Source organism: Fulmarus glacialis, unplaced genomic scaffold, assembly GCF_000690835.1.
Source record: "Fulmarus glacialis isolate BGI_N327 unplaced genomic scaffold, ASM69083v1 scaffold44023, whole genome shotgun sequence".
Classification (NCBI taxonomy): domain Eukaryota; kingdom Metazoa; phylum Chordata; class Aves; order Procellariiformes; family Procellariidae; genus Fulmarus; species Fulmarus glacialis.
In genome coordinates, this window is record NW_009204403.1 from 1 (window position 1) to 15412 (window position 15412).

Consider the following 15412-nt stretch of genomic DNA (forward strand, 5'->3'; position numbering starts at 1 on the left):
GAGCGGCCTCGGGGTCTTGGGAGCTGGGAACCGCCGTTCTCGATATTCAGAGCCTGCCATACCGTCCAGCGGGGCACCTGGCGGTGAAGGCCTGGGGTGTTAAATGGCACTCAGCTTAAACAGCGATGTGGTTTTTTCCACACAGTGCAAGCCAACTGCTACAGGAGCAACGAAGGGGATGGTATAAGTATATAGACATGTATTCGTTAATACAGGCATGACATTATACATTAGTTTGCAATAATGAAAAGTGTTAAGTGCAAGTGTTGGTCAGTGCCTCCATTGGTGAGGTGGTTGGTAATCCAATATCCACTGGCAGGTAACCCAGGTAAATGGCGAGATGCGCTATTCCCATCTTTTATTTCGTGACCGTGCTTTGTAACACATTTTCCATCCAACGCGCCAAAGGGCAGACCCTCTGTGGTGGGCATACCCGCCAGGTCGAGTCAGTCATGGGCCTGTCGGGACAGACAGCACGTCATACCTGGCTCTGGCTCCTCTCGCCTGTGAAACAGTGGGGTTTGTGTATCTGGGGGGCTCATATCAGCTCCTTCAGCTTTTTAATCCCTGATTATTGACAGCTTTAAATTCTCTGATTTATGTTTATTTTTCAGCTGAAATGTGGGAACTGTGGTGAAGTTTCTGAAAAATGGCAGTATCTGCGATTGATGGTATGTTTCCCTGGTGTAACCTGCATGAGAACAAAAATGAGAAAACAAACCTGCCTCTTAAACGCAAGGGTTATTAGCATCAGGGATGTGACGACTTGCACTTTAGATGAGATAGTATTTTAACAGCTATATGCATTCAGGAAATGCTTTCATATTTCATATTAAAAAAAATACTTGGAGACCATTAATTGAAATATGCCATTGGAATGATGACTGTTGTGACAAAGTATTTACATCTGCTTTGAAAAGCTGCCTTTCTGTAAAAATACCATTTGAAAACAAATTTTGAGTTGATATCGGAATAAGGTTGTGCCTGTAGCATATTTCTTTGATGCTGACGGAATCTTTTTGGAGAAGTTTAGGTAATTCAAGGTGAGTTAAGCATGCTAAATTAGCATTTGGAAACTGAAAAAGCAGGATAAAATTTGTCAGGGATAAGAGAAATCAGGGATAAGAGAAATTTCTGTTCTTAGGAATAATCATCCCTATTTGTTGCATACTACTGAATGGTAAGAATGTATTTTGAGGAATTAATGGAACATGCCTATATGGACAAGACATAACTATCCATTATTCACTATTTTAAGTCTAGAACGTAATTATTCTTTGATAATCACAGCTTTCTGGATTATGGATCTCTCTAGTTTAAAAAAAAAGGCTTCACGTTGCAATATTTTTAAAAAGTTAAAGACCATTGTTGTAAAAACTACTTCACCTTTGCAGAGGTTTCCGGTGGCTCAGCTAAAGTGCAGTTAAAAATGATGTCTCTATTGTCATGGTTTTTAGGACAGTGCTCCCCTGAAAGGAGGCAGAGGAAGCGCCACCATGGTGCAGAAATGCAAGCTGTGCTCCAGGGAGAACTCCATTGGTATGTGCTTAGAAATTTAAGAGACATCATCCATTTTACACTTTCTCCTAAATTTGTTTTAGTCCACATTTTAGCTTGACACTGTTTGTAAAGAGCATTCACCAGGGATTTTTTTCCTTGTACACTGGTGCTTGAGTTCACAACAGGTACATACTTATCATCATGCTCATGAAGGAGACAGCAAGGCCTCCTGGTGAGTTCAGGTTTCTGCATGAACGAAACTCATATCTGTAATGTCATTTTACAAAAGCATGCAATTTTTTTTTGCATTGGCAGGGTAACAAAATGGTGTAATGTAAAATTCTCAGGAGAAGTGACAAAAAATGAATTCTACCTTTTGAGGGCCAACTGCAGGACCTGCTTTATTACTTTGTTTCTTTTACTTTGTATAAGGAAATTTCTTTGAAAGAAGAAGCTGGTGCTTGGTTTGTGCTGAATAAAACTGAAGACATAATGCCACTCGCTTTTACACTTCTGGGTTTTTTTTTTTTTTTTAGATATTTTAAGTCAGACAATCAAACCTTACAACGTAAGTTTGTTTTCTCTTTTATATAACAAGTGAAAGATAAATAAGCATTAATAATATTTTGAGTTTTTGCTTTATCATCACATTCATTTTTCAAGAACACAAAAAGCTGGTATTCTCCTCTGACAGAAAATTGTCTCTTATAAGCTGCTGCACACAGTCTCAGGTGTAGAATAATCCGTGATACATTTCATAAGCGAAACACAAAACTGTATCACTCAAATTAGAGGTGATTATATAATGCCCCTATTAGTTTCCTTTTGAAGGCTTCCTTGAGGCAGATTAAGAAATTCTAGTTAATTGTCACCTATTAAATGAGCCCTAGGATTTTGCTGTCTCTTGGAACATCAGAGTTGATAGTACTGCCTTTAAAGCAATTCATTTCTAGACTAATGCTTGTCACTGTCTTTCCCTGTTAGATGAAAACTAATGGTATTCTGATTCAATTATAGGCTGAAGACAGCGAGAAATTCAAAACAATAGTGGAGTTTGAATGAAAAAAAAAACCGGTTGACTTTCAACCACAGGTGAGTTCTTATTCATGATTTGTTTCTCAGTTTTTAAGAGCACTTCTTATAGACTCTAGAGTGATAAAATACACACTATTTGAAATGGTACTGCTCTTCCTGGAATGTCCTAGACCGCCCCAGTTTTCCATCCTCTCCGCAGTTCTTTCTTTTACTTCATTTGACTCCAAAAAAATCCCCGCAAGCAGCTAACACTAACAACTCTGGTATTCTTTGTGCCAGTAAAATCTAAAATTAAAACATGCCTTGGAATGTTCAAAAATATACAAATTGCTTTACAGGTGACTTAGCACTGTTCATCTGAATTAATCTGAAAGGTCTTCATCGCTCAGGTTATTGCAAAAGAGAGTCTTTCCCAAAGGGGAATTGGGAGAGTGCATAACTAGATAGCCACATTCAGGAGAGCGCCACTTTGCTTCTTGGTATGTTACAGAGAGTAGATGAACAGTCTTCAGTATATGGCCTCTAAAAAAAATCAAATTTTCTTTAAGATTTGACATCACCAAAACCATAGGAAATGAATATTGGCATTTTTCCATTTGAAACTTGATCAGACGAAGACTGAAGATCAACGGCAGTTAAAGACTGTTGCAGAGCACACCTCAAGGTTCAGAGTTAAAGGATTTCTTCAGGGCCAAGCCAGTCTTCAGTGATTCATTTGCTCGTGCATGGTCATGCTGTATGCAAGTTAACTCCCTACTATATTTAACCTATTATTCCAGTCGGATTAGGTGTAAATAGACTGACAAATATAAACCTGTCTTATCCTTTCCTCAGACTGTGACACTATGCTAAGAAACAGACCAAAAAAGCTGATCATACGAAGAACTTGGTATAAATAAAATCACCACTGCAGTGTGCTGCAGGAGGCCTTCTTTTATTTATTTATTTAAGTGAAGCCTATCTTTTTGAGGAACAGAATGGTTATTAGTTTATTCCTGTTTGAAATCTTTGCAGCCACACCTAGGAACTTGCACTTCAAGAAATATCTACGAGAAGACTACAAAATGTAGGAGATGTTTATAGCTGTGCATCCTAGCTATCAATTTTATTTTTATCTGCAGAACAAAGACTTCACAGCTGTAATAAAGCTATTAATTTAATATTCTCAAAGTTTGGTCTGTGCACTCTATTGGAGAGTTCACTTGAATCCCTGAGCAGGTATTTCAGTGAATTTTCTGATGCCTAAATGAGTAAATATATAGATTTCTGCAGTTCCAAACAATTCTATAAACTGCTTTATATTTGACATGATCCAAGCCAGCCTGGCTTCTCCACAACCTTAGATCTGGCTTTTGATTAGCACCAAACAGGATTGGCCATAGCATTACTGTATTTTCTTTGTATTTTTTGACAGACATAATACAACCATACCTGAAGTCAATTTAGAGTGGCTTAATACTTGCATGTCTTATTTAAATTATAGTAGTTTTCTCAAAAAAATCACTTGAGTCTGAAAGAGGAGAATGTATCCTTTGATTCTCTGATATAAACCCTCTTTTCCTACCTAGTAGCAGCAACAAATTCAAACTAGGTACCTGTGTGTTCTACTAATGGGCAAGGACAATTTTTTCCCCCTAATTACTTATCTTTCTAGTTTAATGTGCTTAAGTAGATATATCTACTGCAAATCTGATACATAATTTTTGGCTTGAGGATAGTTCAGCTCCTTTCCCACTCTTGTCCCTCAAGTGAATGCTTCAACTAAAAAATGGAGGTTTCTTTATAAAATTTCTCTTAAACCTTCCTAAGCTTCTTTGCTTTGTGCCACAACCAATAGTTTAATTGGTAACAGAACTGTGACAGTTCACTGTGTTGTAAAGTCAATAGGCGTTTTTGCTTCTTCGGTGTGTGTTCATGCTTTAGCTGTTGGTCCTTCGCCGTCAGCAGAGGGCAGACACGTCACTGCATGTCCCAGCTCCCTTCTGCAGAGATTAAACGAGTCTCTGCTCTGACGCCAAAGCTGTAAGAACGCGAGTCCCACCGAGTGTCTGGTACAGAAGCTTGTAATTCCAGTCACATGGCTTCTTTTTCCTTGGAGGGCAGGTGAATATCTTCAGGTGGCAAAAGCAGGGCTTCTTTTATTTTTCTAGTGTTTGTTCTATACTGCACCTCTGCATTTTTGTACCATGATGCTGATCTTCCTCTCCACCCCTAGCAGTTCCCTTGAGATGGGCTTCTGACAATTATATAAAGCCCATATATACACTGTGCCTTGCAGTTATGCGTTGTTGTTACGTCTGCCACACTCCATGGTTTATTTAACTCCCAAGTGCTTAATCTTCCATTCAGATTCTGAAACATTTTAAAATCGTGTCGCTTACTTCACACATTCTTATATAGTTAAATGTCTGATTGGCACTAGTGGGGATCAAAAGTGCAAGTGTAGCTCTCTTGCAGAAAACCAGGGAAGAAGCTACCTTTGCTTTTTAGCCACTTCTTAATAAAATTCTGTAGTTAGAAATAGCAATGTAAGAAACCTTCCTACATGCTACAGAGGTGGCTGAGATTTTTAAATTTACTTTTAAAACTAATAAAACTTAATTTACAGCTTGATAACCGTGAACCCTAAAATGAGAGAGCTGTTCCTATAGAAGTAAAACAAAAGACCTTGTTCTTGTGCTATACCCCACTGATACACTATTTCCTTCCTAGTGCTATCCTTTCCTTCAACTCTTTAAAAACAGCAACAGTAACAACAGTGAAGAACTCTCCCCTTCGAAATGATTGTTTGGGTATATTAATCTGTTCATTCCGTCAACTGATTCTCCTTTCATGTAAAGCTTGCTAGTCACTTCTATACTAAATCCAATACAGGCTGCTCCTTCTCTAGAGTGTCTTGGATTCTGACAATATTTAAGCTACAACTATTAACTCTTTTCCACATTTTCTTTCTATTGTTTTCTTGCAGTGTAAGTTTATTATGAAGCCATATTATACATAATGCCTGTATGGATTCTGAACACAAATTAAAGCTATTAGTAGTTGGATGCTGCTACATAAACTTAGAAACTCAGGTTTAGCATTATCTAGAATACTTGGAAATACCTTTTTGGCAGGAAAAATAGAGGAGCAGTGTTCCCTCATTTTACTCTGTGATTGCTTAGATCGAATTTTCTCAATTAACAAACAGGGTCACAACCTTATACTGACCCTTAACCAGGAAAGAGCTTGACCATTCTTTCTACCTAATTTAAGAGAAGTACAGTAAAAGTTTGTGCTGCATTCCTTTCTTTAAACATGTTTCAATGATCATATTTATTATTTTCTTGGTACAACTTCTTTTTAAGAACTTACTGCAAATGTGTTTGCAGGCAGGGTTTGCCGCTGAAGGTGCAGAATCTGGCACACCTTTCAATGACATAAACTTGTTAGAAAAGGTATGTTGTCTTAGTTTCATTAGTAAATCTAATTATCTAGCTTTCTTTCCCGAAGTCACTAGTCCAAAATACACATCCTGCACGTGCAAGAGACTAGTTTTGCTCTTGGCACAGGAAGGTCATAGCTGGAGAGAGAAACTAAATCAACTACGAACAACCACCATTACTAACAGCGTCATTTTTAGAAGTACACATTTGATAGCTTAGCAGCTGACAAAGGTAGAAATGCAACTTTTCTTTTAAGTCACTCAGGAATTCCAGAGAGCAAACGTCTGGAATACTAAATGGCTGGGGTTATTCAGAGTGGTGAACTGACTTTTCTAGGAAGATGCCTGCACTTTTCCCTGTGCACAGAGATATTAAAAAGTAATATAAAGACACTGTCCTTCAAAGCTCAGGATAATGACTCCAGCATTGCAAATCTTCCTTGGCTGTGAGCAAGAATCTCAAGGTCAAATCTGTTCCCTGGTATCCTACTTGGCAGGATCTGCTTGTCTGCTTACCCACCTGACTAGGGTATTGTAAATGATAGATAATCCTTTCATCTGCCGTTGTTGCTGTCCTGTCCACTGCAGGCTGTGGACTACATATTAAAAAAAAAAAAATCATTGTTCAAACACTGAGACTGAAGCCCATTTAATTTCAGGTCAGTCCTCTTGCTTCCCTCAGATATCAGAACTTAGCTTAGTGACTGCACTGTGCTTTCCACAGAAATCTAAGACACAAACTTTGAGTAAGGCTTAGTTTCAGCTTGAGTTCAGTCTGTGTTTTAGACACTATTGCATTCTATCCTCTGTGACTAATACTGTGAAATCTTATTTCCTATAGGATTGGAATGACTATGATGAAAAAACAAAGGAATCTGTTGGAATCTATGAAGTTACCCATAAATTTGTAAAATGCTGAAGTTCATACCCCTAATAAATCTTGACATGCTTATTGATGAAGGAGCTGTAACCATCAGAGATGCAGTTTCCTTGGAGTTACTTTTTACATGGCTATACTTCAGAAATGGAAACCTAAGTTGTACTTACTGACCCCAGGATGTCCGAATAAAGTATTTTCCACAGAGCACTTTTGAGATGGCCTCAGTACAAACTGAAAATAGTGTATATGCTTGACTGAACTGTGCCATTTTCATAATGTTGTCTTTTTTGGCAATATGTATGGTTGTGATGGACTATGTCTTAACTAGTCTATCAGCAGTAACTACTTAGACAACTTATTGCCTTGAAGTTTTTAATAGCCTGTCACCAAGAAGTACCCACATTTGATTCTCTAACATAAGCAAGTAAAGTCTTTTCACTCACCATTCTATCATCAGGAAATGGCTATGAGTATTAGTAAATGGACTGAATTAACTGTTCAAGCAAAAAGATACATCTTTAATAGCTTTCTGCCAGTTCAGTAAAGACACTGGGGTGAGTTTACTGAGAACACTTAATAAGCTTGACTGCTATTGACACTTACACATAGCTGTTACATCTTCTGAAAATCTGAGTATGTCATTAAGTAAACCTCACTCTTTTCTAGTTAAAGACAGACCTTCTACTTCTTGCCAGCTGTTCTCATGGTTTTTTTAAAAAAAAAACAAAAACAAAACCCAACCAAAAACACAAACCCCAAAAGCTTCTTTAGTGAATTTCATTCAAAGGTTTTTGGTCTGATTGTTTCCTGATATATTATTTCCTTCATCCTGCCAAGTGATCATCTTCCTTTGTTTAAATGAGCAAGAACAATTATGGTATGTTTTATAGTAAGTTTTAAAATAATCCATTTCAACTGAAAAATAGAACAGCACATTACAGGCTGCAGAGGAAACAGCTCTGACTAGGAAAAATTTATAAGCCGTTGGGCTTACATATTTAAAGCATGCCTCTCCCTTTCCTAGCACTTGCAGTTCATACTTCAAGATATGGTATTGCTTACACTTGCTGTGATAAAGAAAAAAGACACAGGAAGAATGTGGAAGCTAAGATATCCAAAGGAAAAGTAAAGGCAAGTAGGTTTCTGAGTCTCTGAACCTGATCTGTCACATCCAACCAACCTGCTCAGACTTTTATGTCCTGCTAATGTATTTGGTTGTCAAGGTCACGGTGGGCTGTGCTGAAAGACGGGCTGCATTAGTTTTACACAGAGCCGCAGAAGCAAGCACTTCTGTGCTATTCAGCTCCGAGAAAGGCTCATCTTCCCAGAAGAAAAATGGAGTGGAAGACGTCAGGGTTTAGAAAGCAGAGGAGTTCAAGTTATACATACCATAATGAATTTTGTGCACAAAGGGGTATCTCACGCAAAGGGCATCTGTGTTGTAACCTCAGCAGCTTCGAGTACCTTTGGCTTCTTGACTGACAAAGGCCCCTTCCCCTTTTGCTACCACCCACTTTGTAGCTGGCAGAGTCCCAGTTGTGAACAACACACAAGGAACTGTCTGCATCAGTTTCATCTCACATTCACAGCATCGCTAAGTTTTATTGATGCCTATGCTCAAGCTCTCCTGCAATCCCTTCAGAGAGTTCTGCTAAGTCTTAGTCTTTAGAACTTCTGCAACAAGCCCCAATGCATTAAAGACGCAGCTCTAGGCACTAAGACTCTGGCATTTGCTACAATAAATGACATCAAAAGTTCTAGCTGATAGAACAAGGAGGAAACAGGAAAACCTTCTGCTGAGGTTACTTTTCCACAGTAAGAGGACGTTTGGAAAGAAAGAACCCCAAAAGATAAAGTTCAGTGATTTTTCTTTTTTAAGGCCCAAGAGCACAGGTTTATGTAGCAAAACAAAAGCACATTATTGGACAGACTTCATGTATGGAAGAGAAGAGCCAACACTGCAGAATGCTTTCAGTAGTTTTCCTTTCAACCTTTATAAGAAACATGAGCTATTGATAAAGAGACTACCCATACCATATAATTTTGATATGGCAATAAAAGAACTTTGTGGTTAGTAATAGATAGCTTTATTACAATACAGTCTTTTCCAGTCAATTTAACAACACAGTTGGTGATTGCAGGTTACTTAAAGCCTCCCACTTCATTTTTTGTTTCTCAAAAAGCTGTTACAGTGGAAGGGCTTGAAGCAGTTGAGGCACAACCAGTTCTGATATTGATTCAAGTTTAAAGAGAAAAGTAAGCGTGACAAGTTAGTAAGCAAGCTTACTACAAGAGTGCAAATGTAACCACTTTTTCATATTCAAAATTATTGCATATATTTTTTTAAAATCAAACAGTTTAAGAGTAGTATCACAGTGCTGTTGTCTGTCTGAACACTCATGGAACACACATGTTCTGAGTTCATAAACCCAAAAACAATGCTTTTTATTTTAAATAATGCGTTTTAAGAACACGTGGATCTGTTGGAACAGATGTATCTTTTACTTAATTTTGACACTGTGAATGTTTGTATTTCCTAAAACATGCATTCAAGGTCTGTACTTGATTTCTTCAAAACAGATACAGATTTCATAGTGGATCTAACAGTACTGAAGTTCAATGAAGACAAATGAAGCCAATTAAGGTGGGCAGTCTCAGCCACGTTGAACACCAATTAGTATGCCAATTAGACATAGTCTGCATTTTATATTGCAACTGTAAAGTGTTCCAACATTTTTATGTCTAATTACTGATTTTCTTGCCCTTTAAAACATTAAAGATATCTTCTAGTGACTTGTATACACACTGAAGGAATTCTTTACCATTCCTAGTTGGGTAAGAGGAAACATTACAACCTATCCAATCATCATGTACCTGATATCCTACTCCAAAGCCATCAGACACTACTGGACCAAACCCTCCTAATTGCACAGCTGGGCTAAGCAATGTGCTTGTAGAAATGATGTTGTGATTAAGCTGAGCATAGGCTTGGTCTTGATAGAAATCAGGCAGTGCAGTACCTTTGGATAACGCTAAATAGCGCAAGCCAAAGAGATGTCGGTCAAATCCCTGACCTGTTAAAATAAAATAACAGGTATTAGAGAGATGACTAATTTTTGTGAGAAGTAAACTCACTTATTTTGACATCACATTGTTTTTCAGCCATAAAAGAGGAGGTCTACAGAAGTGGGTTTTATTTTCATATTAGCAGGAATCATTTTTCAGAACCCAGACATTCTGCACTTTTAATGCACGTATCCTAGGGAATGAGGGCTTGCTGTTTTACTGCTAGCCTCAACCAGGAATCATGATAGTAAACAAAAGTGCAATGTTAACAGACAATTTTAATAATACATCACAATCTTTGATTAACTATTTATCTGAACATATCCAGGTTCTTTAAAACAGAGAAAGGCTTTCCTAAAATTTATGAATCTAAAGAGGAAAAGGATCTTGCATCAACAAAAGGAGGCCAATTTTAGACTCTATGGGGTAATGTACAAGAGTCAATTTTACTGAAACAATACAAGAAGCTATGCTTCTGGGAAGGACAATTCAAAAGAAAGCATTTAGAAAAATACCAGGAGTAGCACAGCCAAAGAATCAGTTTGATTTGGAAGTTGTTAAAGCCTGTACTCCTGCAGGGATAAGATAGTAACTCCTCAGACACAAAGCCAAAGTTCTTGGTTGCCCTGGAGAGTACAACATGCTCTAAGTATTTATCAAATTTTCAAATAGCCCAGCTGCTATAAGGACAAAAACTAAAGTATAAAAAATTCTCAACATGTTCACAGTGAAGTGGGAAGCATAGAGACATTCTCCTCCATCATGAAATGAGTCTTCGAGAATGCATTTTAAATTGAAGCCTTCTGCTACTGTTTTGGTCAAGTTTACATTAACATTAGACCTCCATCAAAATTAAATTATTTAGTTGTGAAGTAAACGTTTACAGCAACCTTAATAGACATTTTAGTGCAAAAGCAAGAGTGTTTGATATATTCCTACTTACCCATAGCAGCTTCTTTTGTCAAACGGCCATGGTATTTTGAGCACTCCACTATCAACTTCTGAAGCTCTTCTGTGCTATGTTTGGACAGTTCTCTGACAAAAACTTCCGAACATTTCTTTGTATGGATAGAGGCAGGACGTATAGTTTCTGTACGACCATGTTTGAAAGCTGCAGTACTACAAGACTCGTATGTAGCAACAGTCTGATTGTATTGTCGAAGGAAAGCCATCTGGAAGGCAAGCTGAGCCACAGCATCTGGACTTACCTTCTTCTGCTTTAGAAGGTCCTTGCCCCCTTCACGGAACTGAATCATATTAAGAGACAGTGCTTCTACACTGGCATCAAATTTCTGTTTGGCTTTGGTAATTCCTGCTTTTAAGGCATCATTCAGCTTAAAGTCAAGTTTCTGTACTGCTCTAGAAGAGTCTACTGAAGCAGGCTGGGACTGGGGGCTTATGGCTGGTGCCTTGGTGCTATCTTTAAAAACCTCATTCTGGAACCTAAGCACAGCCACACCATCTCCCCAGGAATGTTCAAAATTAATTCCTGCAGTGCCATCCTTAGTTATGATAAGATTAAAGGATTTGTCATACCAGCGGTTAGCACCATCTCCATGCAACATAGTGTGGGACAAGTGCACAAAGTCTTTAAGGGGAAAATCATCTAAACTTAAACAAAACACCGCAGAGTCTACTTTTTGAAGAGCTTCTTCATTGCCATTATCCAGTAGATTCTTTCTCAGCAATGCCCACGTATCTCGGTTTTCACTGGAGAGGTAGCCAAGAGGGAAGGCCGGGGCGGGACTGTTGTCGCTAAGGATGTATTTCAAGTGTGCTTGTATTTCTGAAGGTTTCAACATATTTCCATCTCTATCAATAACATCAAATACATAAAAATTCCCATTTCTCAATACCAGTAAATGTTTTGCCTTTTCATCTGTATAAAGCTCATCTCTGTTGAGTTTAGGCAGCCGCGTAGAATTGAAAAGCCTGAAGTACTGAGACATATCTAGGGGGTATGCATTGACCATGTAGGCACCAAACCAAGAAAGTGAAGAAGGCACAAATCGGATAATTTTTTTAAAAATCTGAGTGTCACTTTTTTCAGGATTGAGGTGAAAAACCTCTGGTTCAAGATAACCAGCCCTGAAGGTCTTCATAAAACGTATAGCAGAAACAGTCATGTTCGTAGCACGTATGAGCTGGTCATTATATTCAGATTTCGGATCAGGATTAAAAGACATAAATGCATTAAAATTCAAAACAACAGGTTCACGTGCTTTTAGGTACATGTCAAACCAGGGACCTGAAAATGGAAAGTTGAAAAATAGGTCAGAACATAAAAGCAGCTTACTGAGTCAGACCAGAGGTTCATGTCGTCAATATCCTGCCTCCAATAGTGATCACGAATAAACACCTCTTGAAGTGCATACAAACAAGACAAACATACACAATAATTCTTCCAAGGATTCTCCCAACCTCCAATTATGAAGAAAGGTACTGCTGGCTAATTGTAAAAATACTGTATTTGGAGCAATCCATATCGAGAGTGTCAATGTCATCAGCAACGAGGGCCAATTTCCATGTTTTCTATATGGCTCAGTGATAAACCATAACTCCCGCGACATACAATGCAGCTCCCCAGCACTATATTTTGGTGCACACCTCACATTTGGAGTTGAACATGCCTTTACCTACTCTTAAGCTATTAATTTCTGCAACTCTCTGTCACTGAGGACATGCTTCTCTTTAGAACCACCTTTATTCCTGATCCAGTGTTTCCCTCATTCCTGGCAGCATTCCTCCATCTGTATTTGGTGTCTTACACTTCCACCTCCTTCCTCTTTCTATCCACTAAAATGATCAGCACAGGGCAAAACTCTTGATACTGATGCATTACCATCAGTCTCTGAAGCTGGCAAAAAGACGAAGTTAGAGGGGACCGTACGGTTATTCTTCCAGGCCCAGAACTGACTTCGGAAAGCAGAATTACGTTTGATACCCACAGGACTTTCAGGCACACTGTCAGCATATCAAGAAGCATGAATGTGACCCAAAGGTTTTGTGCTTGCCAAAACCAAGGGAATCAATCACAGCTCTAAAAAGTAGTCACACCTTTAAACCTGCCTATGAGTAAACAAAAATCCAGAGGGCATAGGCAGAGAAGGGATTTTTTAAGTAGGTTCTATTTCATCATTAACAACTTCAAACTCAGTAAGCTCCGGTATTGCACACTGACTGGATGCAGACCAAGGAAGCAAGTGCACACCAACTTTATCTCAAGGCAGCTGATGTATTAAAAATTATTATTCCAAGCCTGGATCAGTCCCAAGTAGAACCTTCTAGCTGGGCTGTAAGAAGGGCAACGGGTAACTCAAGTTACGTGTAACCTAAGTTACAATTTTAATACCAGGTCCTCACAGGTGAGTAACTAGCATTCATCTACAGTTTTAAAACCACACCCATCACCACCACGTAGCCTTTTAACCTTGGACTTGAAAGGCCAGGGTGGAGGCAACTATACATACTTTCAGAAACCAATTTCAAGTGGAACAGGTCTTTTACGAGGCCTAAAAAGGAATAATAACTAAACAAAAAGGAATACAAACACCCCACAGTTCACGGACACAAAGCAGCATGCTGGTTAGTGTTGACAAACACCATAAAGCCATCAGTTAAAACCCCAGATGCTGTTCAAGGTGGATGGAAAGTAAAAGATAACAACCTGAACAGCAGCTTTTGTGAAATAATCTGGTATTCTCTATAGAATTTGTGGTAGCTAACACCCTTATAGGTAGTCACAACACATAGCAAGGATAGAAGTGCATTCGCTGGGTAACATGCAAACTTCTACTTCCATAGGTATTTGAATATTTCCACCTCTGCTGCTATCCATCCAATACTTTCATAAGTAGACACTTGTATTTGGAAGTCAGTGGAAGCAATAATAAGGAAGAACAATCAAAAAACTCTATGCATATTCTCCCTCTCTTAATTTGTTTTTCTTTACTCTCATCTTCCTCTTTCTGTCACTCCTTTTCTTATGCTCTTTAAAAGAATACGGTTTTGTAGTTTTGGGGAGTTTTAAGTCCAGACCACTGACCACTTCTGCCTCCCAAAGCTCAGTCATATTCTCTGACCCACCCTCCCCAAGTTCAGTTTTCTTGCTAAGTAACTTGGAATTATTTGAAAATGATTGCTTTATTTTTCTTAAGGGAGTTACCAGTTAAGCTCCTCTATTAACCTAAACATAAATAGACAGCAATGAAAAAAGAAAAAAGATAAACCCTGTAAACTTAAATTTAAATACAGTAACTCATAAAAAAAAATACCGTTTCTCCAATATCCATCCATCCAGAATTCTGGTATATACAAGTTAGATGATGGAGATTCTTCTTTCCACCAGAGACTCAGAATTTGCTCAAACACAGTCACAGGTAGTATTCACAGCATGTTATTCCAAGTTTTTGGGGTACAGAACTTAAGCTTCAGCCTATTTTATTTGTAGCATTATGAGCTGTCTGTTATCAAGCATGATGATCTACAGACTCCTATATCCAGTAGGCAAACATACCTGTGATGTAACTAGTATGCTTGTTCTGATTGTCTTGAGCAACCAGTTGCTCATGCAGCTCTTTTCCAATTCCCTTTTCAAAGTGATGAGCGAGTTCTTCAGTTTTCCTACAGCATCAATAAGAGTCAAAATGCTGTCACAAGTGGTATTTTTTATATTTAACACTTGGCTTTGAAGCAGCACGATACTGCAATACACGTATCTTGTTTGTCCATACCTGAATTGGTCATCATTTAAAAGCGGTTTCTGGGCATTCAGGTATCTCCCAATTGTATCTTCTAGTTTGGGAACCGGCAGTCTGAAGGAAGGGGAACAGAGAGACATGCACTTTATGAGCAATGGTACTAATGAAGCCTGAGTTTCTTACACAGTAGTCTCTCTTTGCCTCCCCTCTTCCCTAACCTTCCTTATACCCCATATTACCCAAATGGCTTGTGGAAGATGAGAAGAAAGGGAATAGATGGACATACATCATCACAGCATGAAGTTCTTGGGAAACAAGGTAGAAAACCAACTTGACCGTCTTGTTACAAAGGTATTGCAGTGAAGGGTCTTAATACCTTACAGGGAATACAATGACGTGAACTGTTGCAAGGAGAAGCAGCTATGTAGAAGGAAGGTTTAGTTCGGTAGCCACCCCTGCATCGGGACTTCCCCTCACTGCTGGGTGCTGAACATCTACTCTTTCTTGCAAATTTCCTAACCAGTATCTTTGTCATCTTCCTGCAGCCTAAACATGAAAATGCTCTTCTTACTATAAAACAAACCTGTTACACTCACAGAGGTTACTTTGCAACCTGAAGGGATGTTTCAGTAGTAGCTTATAGTCATATTTATGCTTTAAAAAGTAAAATCATTCCTCTCCTCTGTGATTTAGGACGAGCACATACAAGAAGCGAGTAGCACACCCCGAGCGCGGCCGTACAGAAACGGGAAGGAGGGCACTTTCTCTCCCCTCTCCTCACAGAGGACACCCCAGGGCCGCTGCCCC

The 15412-nt window shown here is 38.7% G+C and overlaps 2 protein-coding genes across 2 annotated transcripts; one reads left to right on the plus strand and one right to left on the minus strand.

The window, feature by feature from the left end:
- Window positions 1-614: 614 nt before the first annotated feature.
- On the plus strand, window positions 615-6878 carry LOC104074739 (chromosome unknown open reading frame, human C1orf123; the record flags this gene model as incomplete). The annotated part of the gene is given in 7 exon segments (XM_009574976.1): window positions 615-671; window positions 1458-1539; window positions 1676-1732; window positions 2037-2068; window positions 2518-2592; window positions 5907-5972; window positions 6801-6878. Coding segments are annotated over 7 exon segments (447 nt in total), but the record flags the coding sequence as incomplete, so codon positions are not given.
- Window positions 6879-8888: 2010 nt separating this feature from the next.
- CPT2 (carnitine palmitoyltransferase 2) lies at window positions 8889-14745 on the minus strand. The gene is made up of 4 exons (XM_009574977.1): window positions 14639-14745; window positions 14422-14528; window positions 10849-12153; window positions 8889-9913 (listed from the first exon to the last, which is right to left on the minus strand). Exons 1-4 carry the CDS (start codon window positions 14743-14745, stop codon window positions 9582-9584), a joined length of 1851 nt encoding a protein of 616 aa, XP_009573272.1. The 3' UTR covers window positions 8889-9581.
- Window positions 14746-15412: the final 667 nt, after the last annotated feature.

Coding starts and splice junctions, on each gene's coding strand:
- CPT2 (XM_009574977.1), bottom strand. CDS start 14,745: ATGTCTCTCTGTTCCCCTTCCTTCAGACTGCCGGTTCCCAAACTAGAA. Junction 14,529..14,638: donor TTAAATGATGACCAATTCAG/GTATGGACAAAC, acceptor TTGATGCTGTAG/GAAAACTGAAGAACTCGCTC. Junction 12,154..14,421: donor GCATACTAGTTACATCACAG/GTATGTTTGCCT, acceptor TTCCATTTTCAG/GTCCCTGGTTTGACATGTAC.